Source organism: Astyanax mexicanus, chromosome 7 (genome assembly GCF_023375975.1).
Source record: "Astyanax mexicanus isolate ESR-SI-001 chromosome 7, AstMex3_surface, whole genome shotgun sequence".
NCBI lineage: Eukaryota > Metazoa > Chordata > Actinopteri > Characiformes > Acestrorhamphidae > Astyanax > Astyanax mexicanus.
Window position 1 is genome coordinate 39,369,757 of NC_064414.1, and position 17,146 is coordinate 39,386,902.

Genomic DNA, 17,146 nt, shown 5'->3' on the forward strand with positions numbered 1-17,146 from the left:
AACATACAAATGGTTTGACAAAGAAAGGTTAATAATGTAACAAATAATACAATCACACCAATAGAAACATCCAGTTAGAGAAAGAAGACAGTATCAACAAAACAAAAAAAGGTATCAGAAGTTTTTGTATCATGCTGTATCAGCAGTGACTGTGCAGAGATAAAACAGGGAAATATTAATGAATCTCATGACTTGTTCTGCTTTTATCTTCTTGAGTGAACGGATTGTATTAAATACTCTAGAGTGTATAGATGTAATGAGTGTTTTTGAATAAGTATATTCTCAGCTTTAAAACTGAACGACAACTCTTATTAACGTTCAGTGGAAATCAGTGTAGAAGTCTAGGTCTTTTTAAAACATTTGTATTGGACACTTTTTGTGAAAATGTTGATATATTACTTGGACTTAGTTGGAGTTTACATTTGTGTACATGTGGTTAAAATATTCTCTGTGTGTTTTAGAGAAACTGAAGTTCACCCCGACTCCACAGCCGTCTCAGTGTCTGCAGCTGGACAGTGAGGCCAGTGTCCAGTGTTCTGCTACAGGCCGAGAGACGCCCACTATACGCTGGACTAGAGCAGGTGAGAGATGCAGGCTTGTGTTGTAAGCTGAAAATGCGGGGGGGGGGCTCCGAGTGATCCAGCAGGTTAAGTGCTGCCACTCTGATCAGGAGATCTCCGATTCGAATCCTATTCATGTAGCTTGCCATCAGCTGCCAGAGCCCTGTGAGAGCACAATTGGCCTTGCTCTCTCTCTCTTTCTCTGATGAAGCTCTCTCCCCACATCACTCCAAAGGGTGATGTCCAGCAGCACAAGCTGTCTGTGAACTGATCAGTGATGGGAATAAAGACGTTGAAATCAACGGCGTTACTAACGGAGAAAAAAAAAATAGGGAGAAAATAGATTTTTTTATTTTTATTTTTTATAAAATGATAAAAAAAAGCTAAAAATCCACTTGGCTGTATCTGGCAGCAAAAGCTACACTGTCATGCATTTAGAGTAGCAAGTTCATATTGGGAACATGCCTGGTTGGAAATGAAAGTTGTGTAATCCTGCTCTATTCATCTCTTCCTCTTTCTGTGCCTTAATCTCTCCTCTCTCCTTCTCTCTCCCTCCCTCTGTATTCTGTAGATGGCAGTGCTGTAGGCTCTCATGTGGAGCAGGTGAATGGGGCTCTACACTTTCAGAAGGTGATGAGGAGTGATGCAGGGAATTACACGTGTGTGGCCAGCAACAGCCTGCAGGGAGAAATCCGAGCCTACATCTCCCTCACTGTAGGAGGTGAGTTTATGCTGTGTTTGTGTGTGAGTGTGTGAGTGTTTGTGTGTTCGTAAAGATGCTTCTTTCCAAAATAGAGTTGTCCTTTCATGTCCCTTCATGTCATTTTATTCTACACCAGAGTATTGATGAGTTAATTTATGTGTGCTGTGTTGCAAATACACACCCGTTACACTTATGTGACACAGGCATGTTTAGATTGATTGTCTGTGCTGCAGATTTTTTTTTTTGATTTATTATTAATAATATTACTAACCCTTTTTTTCATCAGTCTATATAGAGTTTAAACTGGAGCCAGAATACACCACAGTGTACCAGGGACACACAGCCATGCTGCACTGCCAGGCTACAGGAGACCCCCAGCCCTTCATCCAGTGGATGGTCAAAGACAAGGTTCTCTCTCTCAGCTCTGGCAGGTCTGTCTCACACTTATTTATTCATTTATTTTTTAATTATTATGTATGTTTCCCTTCTTGACCTTATTTAATTGATTCTCTCTGTCTCTTATCTATTGCTTGCTTACTCTTTCCCTCTCTTTCTCTCTCTGTCTTCCTTTGCATTTTACGCTCTTTGCTCCCCTATCTCTAAATCTTTTTTTCTAACTCACTTCTATTTTATTTCTGTTTCTCTAATCGCTCTTGCTCTTACTGCTCTCTTTCTCTACCTATATCTCTCTTTTGATCTCTCCTTTCTTTCTCTGTTTCTATTTCATTTTTTCACTCTCTTTCTCAGGTTCCAAAAGATGCCTAATGGTTCTCTGGTCATCACTGATGTCACTACTGATGACACAGGAAAGTACACTTGTGTCGCTGGCAACATCTGCAGCATTAGAGATCGAGTGGCACAACTCTATGTTGTGGGTAAGTTATGCATAAGTTACACACACACACTTTACAATTCAGTTATGTCATGTTTAATTCATTTTATTTCTTAAGGGTCTCATTCCATTTTCATTCGCTTTAAAATGTCTAGTTGTGGTCTCTAATATGAATGAATGCCATGAGAGATGTTTTTGTGAAAAAAAGTACTCTGGTGTTTCTGTATAGCCCTGCTTTATTTAGTTCACTGGATTAGTGTCTGTTAAAAAAGACAGGCAAGTGCCCCCGCGGCCACTCTCCCTACCTACAGCATTGATAAAGTTTTTTTCAGATAAACTAACGCTACTAAACTACCTCAGACTTGGTGATTCAGTGCAGTGATTTTCTGAGTATTTTCTTTTACTAGCTACTGCAGACAATTGAGGTTGCGGAAGAGTTTCATGTGCAGCATCATATACAACTCATAGAGACCTATTGTATTCCACAAAGAAAAATAAAAAGTGGATTTTAGCAGAAGGAGACCTTTAACCAAGGATGGCTCTGTTTAAAAGTAGTGTGGAGAGACAGTTTTAATCAGAAAGTGGTTTTAAGTCCATCAAATAGTTCTCTCCTCTCAATTGAGGACACACACCTCAGACCTCTTACAAACCCTTAAACAAAAGCCCCCCTGTCTCTTTCAACTCACCCTGCTTCACTCATCTCCTGCAAATCTCTCCTCTGGATGTGATGTTATTTCTGTCTCATTCAAGTGACTTTAACTCAATCAGGCTTAATTCAACAAACTAAATTAAACACAGAGCTATGATCCTGCGCGATCATGTGACCTTCTAACTCTTAAAAGCAATTTGAGGCTTTCTTCATATCACAGGACTCCAATCACTCTGGAGCACAGAGGAGGGGGTCTGTGTGAGCCTGTCTGGAGGTGTTTATTAGCAAAGACTTTGATCATTTCTAACAGCATTTATGAAAAATATTTTATTACAGCAGATTATGTACCAGGTGAGATGAGGCTTGTCTGCATGCTCAGGTGACTTATCCTATTCAAATGATATCAAAGAGAGTCAGTAAAGTAATCATTGGTAACAAGGCTGAATGCACCAGAAGTAATGGTTCACTTAAACCTAGACATGCTTTTAGCTTGTACTTATAAATGGCCAGTCAATTTAGTATTATTACAACAGCTTTAGCAGAAGAGAGAGCCATCCGATGTGTTTAAAATTTTCTATATTCTCTTATGACTGAATAAAACTGACACTATATACTTACTGAGCCTCTGAAGAAACCACACAACCTCAGTGCATTAACCTGGAATATGTAGAATGTGGAATATGTAGGAATTGCAGAAATATGACAGTTTTTATGTATTTGATTTGTTTTGTGAGGACTGTGAAGTTTTTATGTCAATATTATCTTTATTTAATAAGATTTTGCAAATGTTTTTGCATCCAAATGATCTGTTCTGGTTTGAAATATGCAAGTTCACAGTTTTCGTGACTTCACAACTGTTATTAAATCTGGCTTTTTATACATAGTTTAGTAAGCAGTAGGGCTGGGGCGGTATTGATTTTTTATAACCGCGATATTGCGGTTAACCGCGAGACCCCCGGCCCCGAAAAAAATATATTTCTCACCCCTTTCCTCGGGCCGTTCGGGCTCAAGGCTCAAGAAGTCTGTGATAGGCGTCTGTTTTTTTTTTTATTCACACTCTTCTTATTTCTCATTAAATATCTACTAGATACAGATTATATCTGTACAGTATCATTTATTTCACTTCCCTCCTGAATATTTGGAGTGCATTATGTCTCCTTATGTTGTGTAGTTATGTAGTTTTCACCCCAGAATTTCTGCTGCCTCACACCAGGCTTCGGCTGCATCGCAGGGCAGGAGCGCAGCTGCGTTACGGCTATTTCGTTTGAATTGTGCAGTGCAGAGTATTACAGATTTTGTATTTTTGCACTTGGGCTATTAGCTCAATATTAAATATTTCGTTTGTTTATAAATTATTTTATATTCTTAAACCATGTTAAATTATATTCGATTGGAGGAAATTAATTCAGACATCATTTCTTTTTTGTCCCGTTACCGTTCCGCAAAAAAAATCCTTCTTTTAATCCCGCATCAGCCCGCCACATACACAGTTTTGCCGCGCCTGCCCCGCGGTCCTAAATAAATTTAATAAATTACATTTAGTGCTTAAAATTAAAAAAAATATTTATTAAAACCGCGCTGAATAGTGCGGTCACGTTTCTTACCACATTACAAAAAAAAAAAATCGGTGTGTGTGTGTGCGTGTCGGTCCATTCTCCGCTCCTTTTTTGTGCTTAGGGTTTTTTTTGTTGCGTGCATGAGAATCACTGTGTGATTATTACAATTTTCTTAACTATTTATTAATGTGCTCCCACATCCTCTGGATTGATTAAACTCCTGTTCCCGCCAATAACAATTCAGTTCTGTCTGTGCCGCAAGATATCCTGACGGGACCCGCGTCATATAATATGTTGATTAAAATGTCGTGACGTTAAGAAATCGGCTCGCAAGAGACAACCGACCAAAAAAAAGACATTAGTTCCATTTTAAAATAATAGAAACCTGTCCTTTATCTTTGACCATTTTTGTTTCACTTTACGTGTCCTTACTCATCTGAAGTTTATTTATCTGAACTGAGTTTCATATGGTTATATTTGTAGCGGTTCTGAACTCAGTTCCGCGTGCTGTGAAAGAGACAAGGCGCAGCGCATTTTACCTCAGACTTGGTCAGATAACAACATTTCAGTAAAGATGGTGGTTATAGTTTTATATCATTGCTTTGCTGTTTGAACTACACTTCAACCAACCTTACTATTTTTACCAAGACTGAGGCGCAATGCCGCGCGTTCTCCGCGGTGCTCACGCAGAACAGCCAGCAGCCAGACAATGAATTAATATATTTTACTTTCTCAAAATGTGACCACGGAACACCTTACATGGCTCTATGGTTAACCTTGAGGTGGGTGAATTAGTTTGATGTGTTGGCGAGAGGTGCAGACACCACTTTCCGGCAAATCTTGCAGATGATTCTCTTCTGTTCTGAGTCTTTTTCTTCCTTTTTTCTCAACTTACTGAGCCTGCCCTGTAGCTTCCATTTCCGAGCCAATATTAGTGCTGCTAATCTTCACTCTCTTCAGCAGCCTCAATGGAGACGAAGTGAGCAGGAGACTCCAGAGCTGTTCTGACCTCAATGAGTACCACGCACCGCGTTTTGCTTAACCCATTCGCTGCCGCGCCAGTGCACCAATATCTATCGCGATCAAAATATATTTGATATATTGCACAGCCCTATAGTGTAGGACTTACACTTGACATATTAATACTGAATTCACCACAGTTGTGCTTATATGGAGCATTTTACTACCGCTCAAAACGCAGTCAATCAGATTTGACAGCCATAAAAAAATGCGGTAATGACGGTAATGAGCTCATCACCGCGGTGACGTCCCATAACCGCGGTATTGCGGTAATAAAATTATCGTCACAGCCCTAGTAAGCAGTGTATTTGGAACAGTGTTTACAATTCTTTCAGATTTTTCAGAAATATTTCCTCATATTGCATTAATGTCCCAGACTCATCTTTTGATGAAGCTAAGCTTTAGTTAAGAATGCATCACCACTGTCAGGAGAGTGTGGAGTTTGTGGGCTGAGTGCTGCTGTGGTCTGTTCTGTTTGTAGTGACACTGACTGACCTGTCCTGTGTAGATAAGGATTCCCATCAATGCCTTTGATTGTGAATATTTCAGAGGTTACATTAACCACTGCTGAACTCTTTAATGTAACAAAAAAGTTTTAGAATACTGGAATGTTCAATGTTTTTTTAATCAATGCTTCAAGTTTCAGCATTAAACCCTGGAAGGCACAGCCAGGTCCAGGAATAACCAAAGCAGTGTGAAATTAATTATTGTGAATATTAATTACCTCTCACTGATAATCTCATTGCAATTATGTATGCTAAACTTACCATTAAAATAACAATTGTGCTTCAGCAAATATATGGAGAGAGGGGATATGAGCGAGAATGTAACTTAAATATAAATGTAATTAATTAAATAATCCCTTTTCAGAATTACTAAAAATGTCTTGGAAATAAATGAGACTCTATAAAGATTAAGTTATTGAGCCACTGAGATTGCATATTTAAGCTACAGATATATTTTTTTTATACTTGGAAGATTTTAATAGACTCATTTTAGGACTGGAAGATTAATAAAATTATTCCTACTTTAATAACCATTTTTAATTAAATGTAAAGTAAACGATACCTTGTATATCACTTTAAATGCTGTCTGTTCACAAAAAAATGAAGTTGTTATGTAAGAACTAAAAATCGTAATTATACTCATATATTAGAAGAATATAATTTTGTTTTACAATATCACACAGCCCTGACTCATTTTATGTATGTCATATAGATGTACAGAAGCCATGCGTGGAATACTCCTGGAAAATGTTTTTCTAAAAGAAAAAAGAGTAGGATTCCTGAATAACTAGCCATTCTATTTATTTTGTAATAAATAAATAGTATAATTAAACATTTGCTATAAATAATTATTTAATAAAAATCAAGTGAACAACTTTAATTAATCTAAATGGCTCAGCAGCCAGCAGGCTAATTTAAAACGTGGGTACATGTGAACTGGACTGGAGCGAGGAAAAATATGTGCAGTCAGGGAAAGCTGTAGTTTAAGTATTAACTCATAATTTCTTCTCTTAAAAAGTTACCATTTAGTCTCAATAAAATACATGTACTGTACTGTTTTTAAGCTTTAAAGACTGATATGTGATATATTTATATCAGACAATTATGGCACTCTGCATTATATTGTGAATTATATTGTTTTGTTATTATCTTGTAAGTTGTATCATCTGTTATTTTGTCAATATTAGCTGACTTTGCATTTTCCAAATATATAATGTTAATTAAATTGGTGGACTATTGATAGTAGGTCTGGCTTTTCATATTTCAGCCTCAGCTTGTATCATGCCCTCCCATTACTTGTTTTATTCCCATATGTTGTATTCTGTTTTTGTAATCTTTACAGTGGTAGATGGTAATAATTAAATCAGCAGGTAGACACTGAGGTACTGTTCTTTTCTTCTGATCCTTCTCCAGAGAAGCCAAAACACGTCATTCCAGATGACGATGGGAAGACGCCATATAAAATGATCCAGACCATCGGCCTGTCTGTGGGAGCTGCTGTTGCATACATCATTGCTGTGCTGGGGTTCATGTTCTACTGCAAGCAGAGACGCAATGCCAAGAGACAGCAGAAGGGACAGGATGGGGAGGAGCCGGAGATGGAGTGCCTTAACGGTGTGTGTGTGTGTGTGTGAAGTGGGGAGGTTTGAATTAATCATGCAATTACTCGTCTTCGTTTTTAAGGGCTGTGTCCATGAGATGTTTAAACATTAGTGCTCGCCAAGAGATCTGCCATCCTGCAGGGCTTAAGTTGTAGCCTAACTGAAAACACCTGGCTCTTATACTCAGACGACCTTCAGGAAGAACCTGATGAAAAGTAACATTCTTCATCAGCAGTATTGCTCCTTTAGCATGTGGAGATATGAGAAATGCTGCCATCTACTGTTTTCAGATGGCCGACCAGTTGAGAAAAGTCCCTGTAGGACAGGGTTGTCCAAACTTTTCTTGTTGGGGGCCAAAAGGAGAAATATATGTGCAGTCACAGGATACAAACTCTGTAACAAAACAAATAATGAAATATACTATTTATGATAATACATTTTCTTGATTACTGTAATTTACACATCATTTTACTTGAGTTACTTTATCTTTATCTATCTTTGACAGTGTTGTGAAAACTAAAATTTGTCAAATTGATGTTGTATAAGGTCTCTTAATATTATATGTTTCCCGACATATTAAACAAACACACTTCCCTCTGAATTCAGTTAAAAAATAGTAATTTTCCCAAAGTGCCTGAAATTTTCTGCCTTCGCTGTCTATTTTCCATTTCTTTGGAGTTGCCATTTTCTCCCAAAAAAGCACAGGAAAATTAATGTAGGCATAATAAAGGAAGTAAAGAGATGAGGGGCCTTTTAGATTGGGTTTATGTCATAGCGACACCTAGAGTTCAAACTTTTAATCTCACATTATAAAAAAAAACCTTTTACCCACTGGCCGTAGTTTGGACACCCCTGCTGTACGCACTAATTAAAAAAGTACTGCTGGTTTCGCTTTTTGGCAAGAGACTGCGAGAGCTTTTCTTTTCCGTTTGTCAGGATTAAGACCTTTGGGCAGTTGCAGTGCAGAGAGGTTTATTAGGAGGATGTGCATAAAATCTAGCCATCTAGCTTTTTAGCAGAATTTATTCTCCTAATCCTCACATAATGATCACTTAGTTGCTTTAGTTGCCTTTAATTAGTAGAGGAGTCGTCGCTAAGTGGAGATCTGTGGAGAGATGCTCAAAGCCAGCCCTGATCCCGGGATTAAGAAGAGGGTCTATTGAGAGACCTTAAGCTTTCAGAAGCTCGATTGCATTTGTGGTGTAATTTAGCAGTGTGTTAAACAGTATATGAAGACATGTAGTCATACTGATATGGATAAAGGTATTTTATATTGCCTCCATATCAGTTGACCTGTTGATTAAGCAATTATTCTTTTAAGGCCTAAGTAAAATAGCAGCTATATCTGTTTTTTTATCTTCTTTTCTTCTTTAATAACATAATTAAGATTATTTTGTCTACAATAACTGTATATGTATAACTGTAATTACATTTATGTTGATTAGTACAGGAAAGAAACAGTACAATATTTTGAATTGTATTAAGTACATAGAAAAAAGCCTATCAGGTGTTGAGCCACAGTATCCTCTGTATGCACAATTCATCCTTTATAGTGCAGTAAATGTAAGCTAGACTCGGGTGAAAAACAGTACAGTGCCAGTTGCCCTGACACTGGGGATTGTTTTTGGCGGCATTGCAGTCGCAGATGCCTGTGGTCTGGGGTCAGCAGTAGCCAAAGCATTGCAGCTGCTGGTCTGTGATGTGGTTTGGTCCATCACAGTCTTATGTATCCAGATATCTGTCCTCCTGTTTGTTTGAGTGTCTGGGTGGTCCAGACCATTACTTTTCTTTGTATAAGTGCTGCATTTTTAAACACGATCATTACCTTCCCATTCTGAGATTTGAAACAAATAAATGCCATGGTGTATGGTGAAGTTGTATACTTTCTGGCGCTTATCATATTACCTTCATTTAACAATTAGTGAACAAGCTGTATTGTTTTCTGAATATGACAATAACAGAAAGCTTAAGAAATATGCAGTGGGAAAGTTTTGTGCAAAGTAGTGCCTTTGTTTAAAGGTGAAATAAAAAGAAAACATTTGCATAGTAGAACATACGACTGGGAGTTTTTTTTTTTATTAATTTGATTAATCAAATTACTGTTTTAATATAATTTAAAAATGGGAAAATCGAGATTGTACATCTTTACATATAGAAGCTACCAGAGAGAGGCTGGTGCTTCTGTCATAAACTCTTTTATGTGGCAGTAATTTACATATTTTACACTTTTCCTTAACTATAATAAAAGGAAATTATGTTTACACCACGTTTAATATAAAAGCTGTATGTAAGGTTGAAGAAAAAACAAACAAATAACTAAATTAGATGTAAAGATAGCTTGAAATTAAATGGAACAGCAGCTTGCACATCAATTTAAATGGTGCTCTCTGTTTACAAATAAAAAACTGATATAATGTGAGAACTAAAAATTTAAATCGATTTCAAAATCTTTTTTTTTTTTTTTTTGCAAATATGCCCAGCCCTAGTTAAAAATAAGAGTTTGGTATATAGAAGGAACAAACTGTGAAACTGAAACACTGCTGTCCCTTCATTGAAATAAAATCCCTGTATAACCAAAATGGAATTTTAAAAAGTGTTACATTTAAAACACCCAATACTGTTATGAAATCACTTTTCATTACATGGAGTTCTCCAAGACCAGGATGAAAACTCTAGGATGTAAAATAACCTGTCTTTCTGTATGCTGGCCACTAGGGGACGCTGTGCAGCGGAATGGGCGAACTACAGCTGAGATCCAAGAGGAAGTTGCCCTTACTAATCTGGGGACCATGGCAACCACTGAAAAGCGACACAGCAACCCTGACAAGCTCCACTTTCCCAGAGCAGATCTGCAGAACATCACTACACTGGGTAAGTGTCTGTAAACACTGACTGCAGTCATAGACTTACTCACATGGTTAATACTCATCATTATCTGCTTCTGAACTAAAGAGATATATAAACCACTCCCTCTTTGAATGTGTGTGTGTGTGTGTGTGCACCTGCATGCAGGTAAAGGAGAATTTGGGGAGGTGTTCTTGGCTAAAGCTCGGGGGATTGAGGAGGGGGAGGAGGAGACGGTGGTGCTGGTGAAGAGTCTGCAGAGCAGAGACGAGCTCTCGCAGACTGAGTTCAAACGTCAGGCTGAAATGTTCAGTAAACTCAGTCACCCCAACATCGTCCGCCTGCTGGGCCTGTGCAGAGACACGGACCCTCACTACATCATTCTGGAATACGTAGACCTGGTAAACATTTCAACACGTTTTTGTTTTTCATACTTCATACATTTTCAAAGAAAACACAAGCAGACCTTGATGATTTTACATTACATTTCATTACATTTTTCAACCATTATATCAAGATATAATGATATATAACACAGTGGACCTGCACCAGCAGATGACATGACTCTCCAAACCATTATTGAGCATCAGTAAATTTTGAATTTCATTTGTAAATCAAGGAAGCAGAGTCTGGAGGAAGAGTGGAGAGACACACAGTCCAAGCTGCTTGAGGTCTAGTGTGAAGTTTCCACAATCAGTGATGGTTTGGGGAGTCATGTCATCTGCGGTGTTGATCCACTGTGTTTTACTATCAAGTCTAAATTCAGTGCAGTTTTATTTTCCCACAAAATCTTACAGCACTTCATGCTTCCCTGCGCTGACAATTGGCATACTGCCTACACTGCCAAAAGTATCAATTATCATTTAGTCTAAATTAGATAAATGTACTGTTTTCAAGCTTTTAAGACTGACAAATTATTTATGTATTTTTTATTATCTTGTATCATTTGTTATCTTGTCAATATTTACTGACTTGCATTTACCAAACATCTAATAATAGTAGGCCTGTTTTTTTTTTGTTTCAGCTTCAGCATAGATCATCATAATAATTTGCATACATGTTGTGATACAGGAAGTGTTTATATCATTAAAAAGAAAAAAAAAATGTTTGCAAAATAACATTAAAGTGTTCACAATCTAAAAGGATGATGTGGATTTATTTAGACATATAAATCTAATATAATACAACTGTAAGAAAAGCAACGTGAACCTAGTGCATATGTTTTTTCTTTTTTTTAGGGTGATCTCAAGCAGTTCTTGAGAATATCAAAAGGCAAAGATGAGAAACTTAAACCACAGCCCATCAGCACCAAAACAAAAGTAAGCACATTCTTTTTAAGACTTTTCCTGTTACACTAAACCAGTGGCAAGAAATCTAATATACAATATACTAATACACTAAATCAGAGAAATAATTCAGTGAGCTTTCTCTTTGTTTTCTTCAGATATCCATCTGTGCTCAGGTGGCTGCGGGGATGGAGCATCTGTCCAACCAGCGCTTTGTCCATAAAGACCTAGCAGCTCGAAACTGCCTGATCAGCGGCCAGAGGCAGGTCAAAGTGTCTGCGCTCGGCCTGAGCAAGGACGTCTATAACAGGTACATCACAGAGCAGAGCAGGAGAAATACATAAACATTTAAAAAATACTTCTTAACATGACACGGCATATTCAGAGTTTTACAGACAAAAAAGAAAAAAGAGTTTAGTGAAGAATGGAAGGTTTATTCAATGTGTAGCAATAGTTGAATAAAATGTACAGCAAGAGCGCCATCTTGTGTTAAATAGTTTAACTGAAGCATGTGCCAGTAATAGTAATAAATCCTAACAATAATTCGTCTTTTTTATGTGCGTGTGTGTGTGTGTGTGTGTGTGTGTGTGTGCGCGCTTGCAGTGAGTATTACCATTACAGGCAGAAATTGGTCCCGCTGCGCTGGCTCCCCGCTGAGTCTGTCGCTGATGATGACTTTTCTACCAAATCTGATGTGTGGGCTTTTGGAGTGCTGATGTGGGAGGTGTTCAGCCACGGGGAGCTGCCCTACTCAACACTCAGCCATGAGGAGGTTCTAGAAGGTAACAATACACACACTTCTGAGAACACACACACTGACTGTTCGTGCACAGGTTGTTTCTTTCAATTACTTTCAGTTTTCTGGAATAATGATGGCTGCTGGCCGTGCTACTGAAACACTGTAGGCTGAAGTGTCAGGACTAATGGGGAACTCCTGCTTTAGCCCCTGGGCAAAGGACCTAAACCCCCCACTATTCTAGGCAACACTGTCCTGCTTAAAATGGTCATATTGGATCAAAAGAATCAATACATAACTCATTGTAAATTATATTTACAGAGATTGATCAGCCAATCTATGTATTGTATTGGCCTGGCTTTAAAACTATTGCATAACTGAGGGAAAGGGTTAAAAATCAATCTGTCAATAAATTAATCAATCAACCATTATTAAAACAAATTTCAGTGTAGCTGCGCATACACAAATATGAGGGTTTGAAAAAGCAATGCAAGATGAAAAGATTAAAAACATAATATTTCGATAAAACACATAGCTGAACACTTCTCAGTTACAGAACAAATGTCAAGTTATTAAAAAACAATTATAGCAGTGTAATTAAATATATATATATATATATATATATATATATATATATATATAAAGCTAGTTTGGTATATTTAAGGTATTGTTATATATATATATATATATATATATATATTTTATATATATATATATATATATATATATATATATACAATAACTTAAATATACCAAACTAGCTTTAAAATTAAGAACAGTTGCAGAGTGGATGTGTTTAGCAGAATAGGTCTAGAACGAGTTTGCATAGTTTACATTAGGCACGGTTGTGTTGTATGATGGTGGATGGCATTGTAAATGTAAATACACCAGAGCTAGCGTGCTTCCTGATGACCAACCAGCATTTCTCCAGAGTAAACAATGATGAGTATAGTAAAATGTTTACAGTAATTAATCTCAAATCTAAATGATATTCAGAACCTGCCAGTCGCTGTTCAAAAAACCCTGTATCTCTTTAGTTTTTATCACAGTAATTACAACACACATATAGACTGTTTCAGTACTGCACTGTCCTGTCTGTTACATCCTTAAAATTCTTCTGTATTTATTGTAATTATTGTATGTAGTGTTCTAGTCCTATGTTGCACAGTTTGTTGCATGTTTGCACTTCATGTTGTCTATATTGTACAGTTTGTTCCATGCTGCACCATGTTTGTTCTGGAGGAATGTAATTTCATTGCACTGTGTGCTTGTTCCTAAAAGGATTGACAATAAAAGCTTTTTACTTGCCTTTAGAGAGATAAATTTAGTTTGAAGAATTGTTTTTCTTCATGTGAATCAGACAGAACATTTGCCTTTGATACAGAAAACAAGGTTCTTGACTTTTGCAGTTTGCCTGTAATCTGAATGAGCTGTAAATGGATCAGTAATTACAGAGTAGATGCTGCATCACTCCACTCTGATACTTGCAGAGGCCACTTCTCATAAATCAACATCTGAACAACATGTAGACTCCTTTAATACGCCATGAAAGAGCCAGTCATAAACCACCAATCGCTGTGAAGAATAACTTTGTATTTCTAACCTTTAAACATCTCGTTTCAGGTCTTCAGGCTGGCACTCTGAAGCTTTCTGCTCCTGACGCCTGTTCTTCAAAAATCTACAAACTGATGAGCCGCTGCTGGGCTCCCAGCCCTAAGGAGAGGCCATCATTCAGCGAGCTGGTCCTGGCCCTGGGGGACATTCCTCTGGACAGCAAGGTGTGAGGAGCACATCTGCAACTCATTCCACTCAATATGGTGGAGCCAAATCTGTCCATTTCTGCTCTGATACAATCACAGACTCACTCAGACTGGGTCCCACACATTTCAGGGAGCAAGAGTGTGTGAGTGACAGACGGAGAAGTTGATATCAGGGCAATTTGTCGGTATTGGTTTGCGTCTGTATGCGTGCGTGTGTGGGTGTGTGTGTGAGGACCCCAGAGAGTTTTATTTGCCTTAACCGTGGCATGAAAGGACACCCTGTTGCCCCTTCGATGGCCTGTTTACGCTTAGATCTTCGTTTTGCGTCTCTTCTACCCTGAGATTCTTCCTCCTCTTCGTCTCTGGAGCCTCAGGCACTTCTAGGAGCTACCTCTACAAGGGGTACGACCTTTGACCTCAACTTTTCACCTCTGCCAGCGCAGGACAATCCCAACACATCAACGTCAGGGGTGGAAACCCACAAGCTGGCTTTAACCCAAAAGGCCATTGACAATGCTGGACTCAACAACATGCTAATATTTGGCTCAAGGACTTGAAGTTGCTGTGCATATTTGTTATGTTTTGGTTATGTATGTAAGTGTGTGTGTGTGTGTGTGTGTGTGTGTGTGTGTGTGTGTGTGTGTGTGTGTGTGCGCGTGTTTGCGTGTGCGTGTGTGTGTGTGTATGTGCTCATGCTTGAGTTTTGCATTGGTATATACATTACTGTGCAAAAGTCAGAAAACATTTATTTTATTTTATTTGTTTACTTTATTCAGAGTCAATAAGTGCAAGTTATTCATAATTTAACATCAGGAAAAGCAAAGCAGATTTATATTTACAATCATACAGAAGCTCCAACCACTAAATACAATATGACGTTTCAGTATTTAGTAAATCTGCTTTTATTTTATATTCAAGTCATGTCAAACAGTTTCAGTAATATTGAGGTCTGAACTTAGGTGTGCTCAGTCCACTATTCTGTTTTTTTCTGTCTCAGTATTAGAGCTTTTTAAAAAAAAAATTCACACCAAGATCTGAAATTAGAGTGAAGCTTAATATTGTTCTCTCTACTACAACTGAGGAGTTATAGCATCAGTTTATCTGATGGGGACAGAGTTGGTAGTCCAGAAGATCTTGCATATTTGTTAAGAGTCCTGTTTTAACAATCGTATTTCAAACTAACCTACACCTTTGCAACCATTTGTATTATGGCAACACATTTTTAAATGCCTAGGAACTCCTCAGCATCCCCTTGTTAACACCTTAGTAACCACTTTGCAACACCTGGACAACCAATTTTATCTTATGTATTAGTAGTGCTGCTGAGCTGCAGTCACACTTGCAGTTCAGGAAATGCATTTTCTAGTTTGTATCTAATTTCTGCCAAATTGTCCATCCATCTTCATCCTCTATTTCTTACTTTGTGGTCAGGGTCATGGTGGGTCTAGAGCCCATTCTAAATCTTTTGTTGCGAGGCAAGACAACCCCTATATTCAGAAATGTCTCCCAAAAAATTAATAACTTGAATCACCTAAACATTGAGGCAGGGTGTGCACACTAAATATTAAAACAGTATATTTAGGTTAAGGCTTGATTTCTGATAAATATGTATTCTTTTTTGTCTTGAGGTATTAAAGTGACTCTTTAACGGACATTTTGCCTGGAAATTAAGTAAAGGAAGGATGGTCTCTGACTTGTGCACAGTTCTGTAAATCCAATAGAGGTGTGTTATGAAGGGTGATGGCCTGTTACTTAGCTGTAAGCTCTGGACTCTCCGTCAGTGTCAGGTTAGCGATTGAAAGAACAAAAAACAAATTGAAAAAAGCCAGTGAATACATACTGAATGTGGTTTGTGTGTTTGTTGCTGAAAGGAGAATGAGAGGTTTTCTGATTGTACTTAATGAATATTTTTAATATTTACCTGTTTCTTTTTACCTTGAGGTGCTCATATGGGACAATAATATTCCAATGGAGAGAACTTGCAATACATCTTATTGCCTAAACTCCTTAAGCCATGATAAACAATGTATTCGAGATTTCTGCATAGCGGCGTTTTATAACCACATCACTGTAATTACAGTACTTGCTTGGCAAAGTCCTAGTTACACTCATTAATACAGAGACCGTGCACTAATTTCACTTAAAATGTCATTTTATATAACGGCTTATTATTTTAATGTAGAAGGTCGTACGAGAGCCTTCACTGGCGATGAAGGTTCTGTCTTTTTTTATACGTGTTTTTTTAAGGAAGGTACTCTGTGATCCTTTTATACAGATGTATGTATTCAACCCATTGTAACATCTCATTTTGCAGTTTGGGAAGTGTTGTAGGCTGTTGGACATTTCAGTGGTCGCTACCAACTGTAAAGACCACAAGTGCCTAGGACATGAAGGAATATTTACTGTTGTTTATTTTACATTTTATTCGCAGTACAGTTGCCTTTTTGTTTTGTTTTAATGAACGGTTTTATATGTAATCTTTTCTTATTATGTTTATTTTTTGTTTATTTCTGTGAACAAATACATAGTCCATGCCTTTTCAAGTACGTACATGCTAGGCACTCACACCTAGATTGCTTTTTTTGTTATTATATTTAGCAAAGGTCACAATAAACACAATGTATGCTGCTCTTATTAAACGTTCACGTTTGTAATGGCTGGCTTAACACTGAGGTTGCAGCTTCTTTTCACTACATTTCCTGCAGGTTTCACCTCTGCTGCCGCGTTCGGCTAATCAAACACCTCAGAAAGCAACAAATAGATTAATCAGGTGAGACTGATTAGGACTGGGGATAAAGTTAACCTCCAGGAGCAAATGGACAATACAATAGATTTTACGAATTAGGCAATAATTAGATTTCTACAGGGGTGGACTTGCAATCTTTACACTCTGGAAAAGTCCAGAACAGCTGTTTGCCCTGTTAAATAACCAAAATTTAGAGCCCTACCTGACACTCGGCACAAGGCATGTCGCAGTGCTTATTGCTATCTTACACCCAGCCAACAGTCTATGTTGCACCTGCGTTGTTATAATAGCAACAGAGTTTACGAATATATCTACGCCAATAGGTGTGTTGGTCTGAAAATGAGGTG

The 17,146-nt window shown here is 37.8% G+C and overlaps 1 protein-coding gene across 1 annotated transcript in view; it reads left to right on the top strand.

Annotated features, from left to right (window-relative positions):
- The window catches only part of ptk7b (protein tyrosine kinase 7b), a 139,753-nt gene extending 123,034 nt beyond the window's left edge, over positions 1 to 16,719 (top strand). Inside the window, exons 10-20 of the mRNA XM_022684636.2 lie at positions 462 to 581; positions 1,132 to 1,281; positions 1,550 to 1,694; positions 2,011 to 2,138; positions 7,240 to 7,440; positions 10,143 to 10,298; positions 10,440 to 10,672; positions 11,510 to 11,590; positions 11,716 to 11,867; positions 12,161 to 12,339; positions 13,917 to 16,719. Of these exons, the coding sequence (XP_022540357.2) occupies positions 462 to 581; positions 1,132 to 1,281; positions 1,550 to 1,694; positions 2,011 to 2,138; positions 7,240 to 7,440; positions 10,143 to 10,298; positions 10,440 to 10,672; positions 11,510 to 11,590; positions 11,716 to 11,867; positions 12,161 to 12,339; positions 13,917 to 14,077 (1,706 nt within the window). The 3' untranslated portion in view covers positions 14,078 to 16,719. The remainder of the gene's footprint in view (positions 1 to 461; positions 582 to 1,131; positions 1,282 to 1,549; positions 1,695 to 2,010; positions 2,139 to 7,239; positions 7,441 to 10,142; positions 10,299 to 10,439; positions 10,673 to 11,509; positions 11,591 to 11,715; positions 11,868 to 12,160; positions 12,340 to 13,916) is intronic.
- Positions 16,720 to 17,146: the final 427 nt, after the last annotated feature.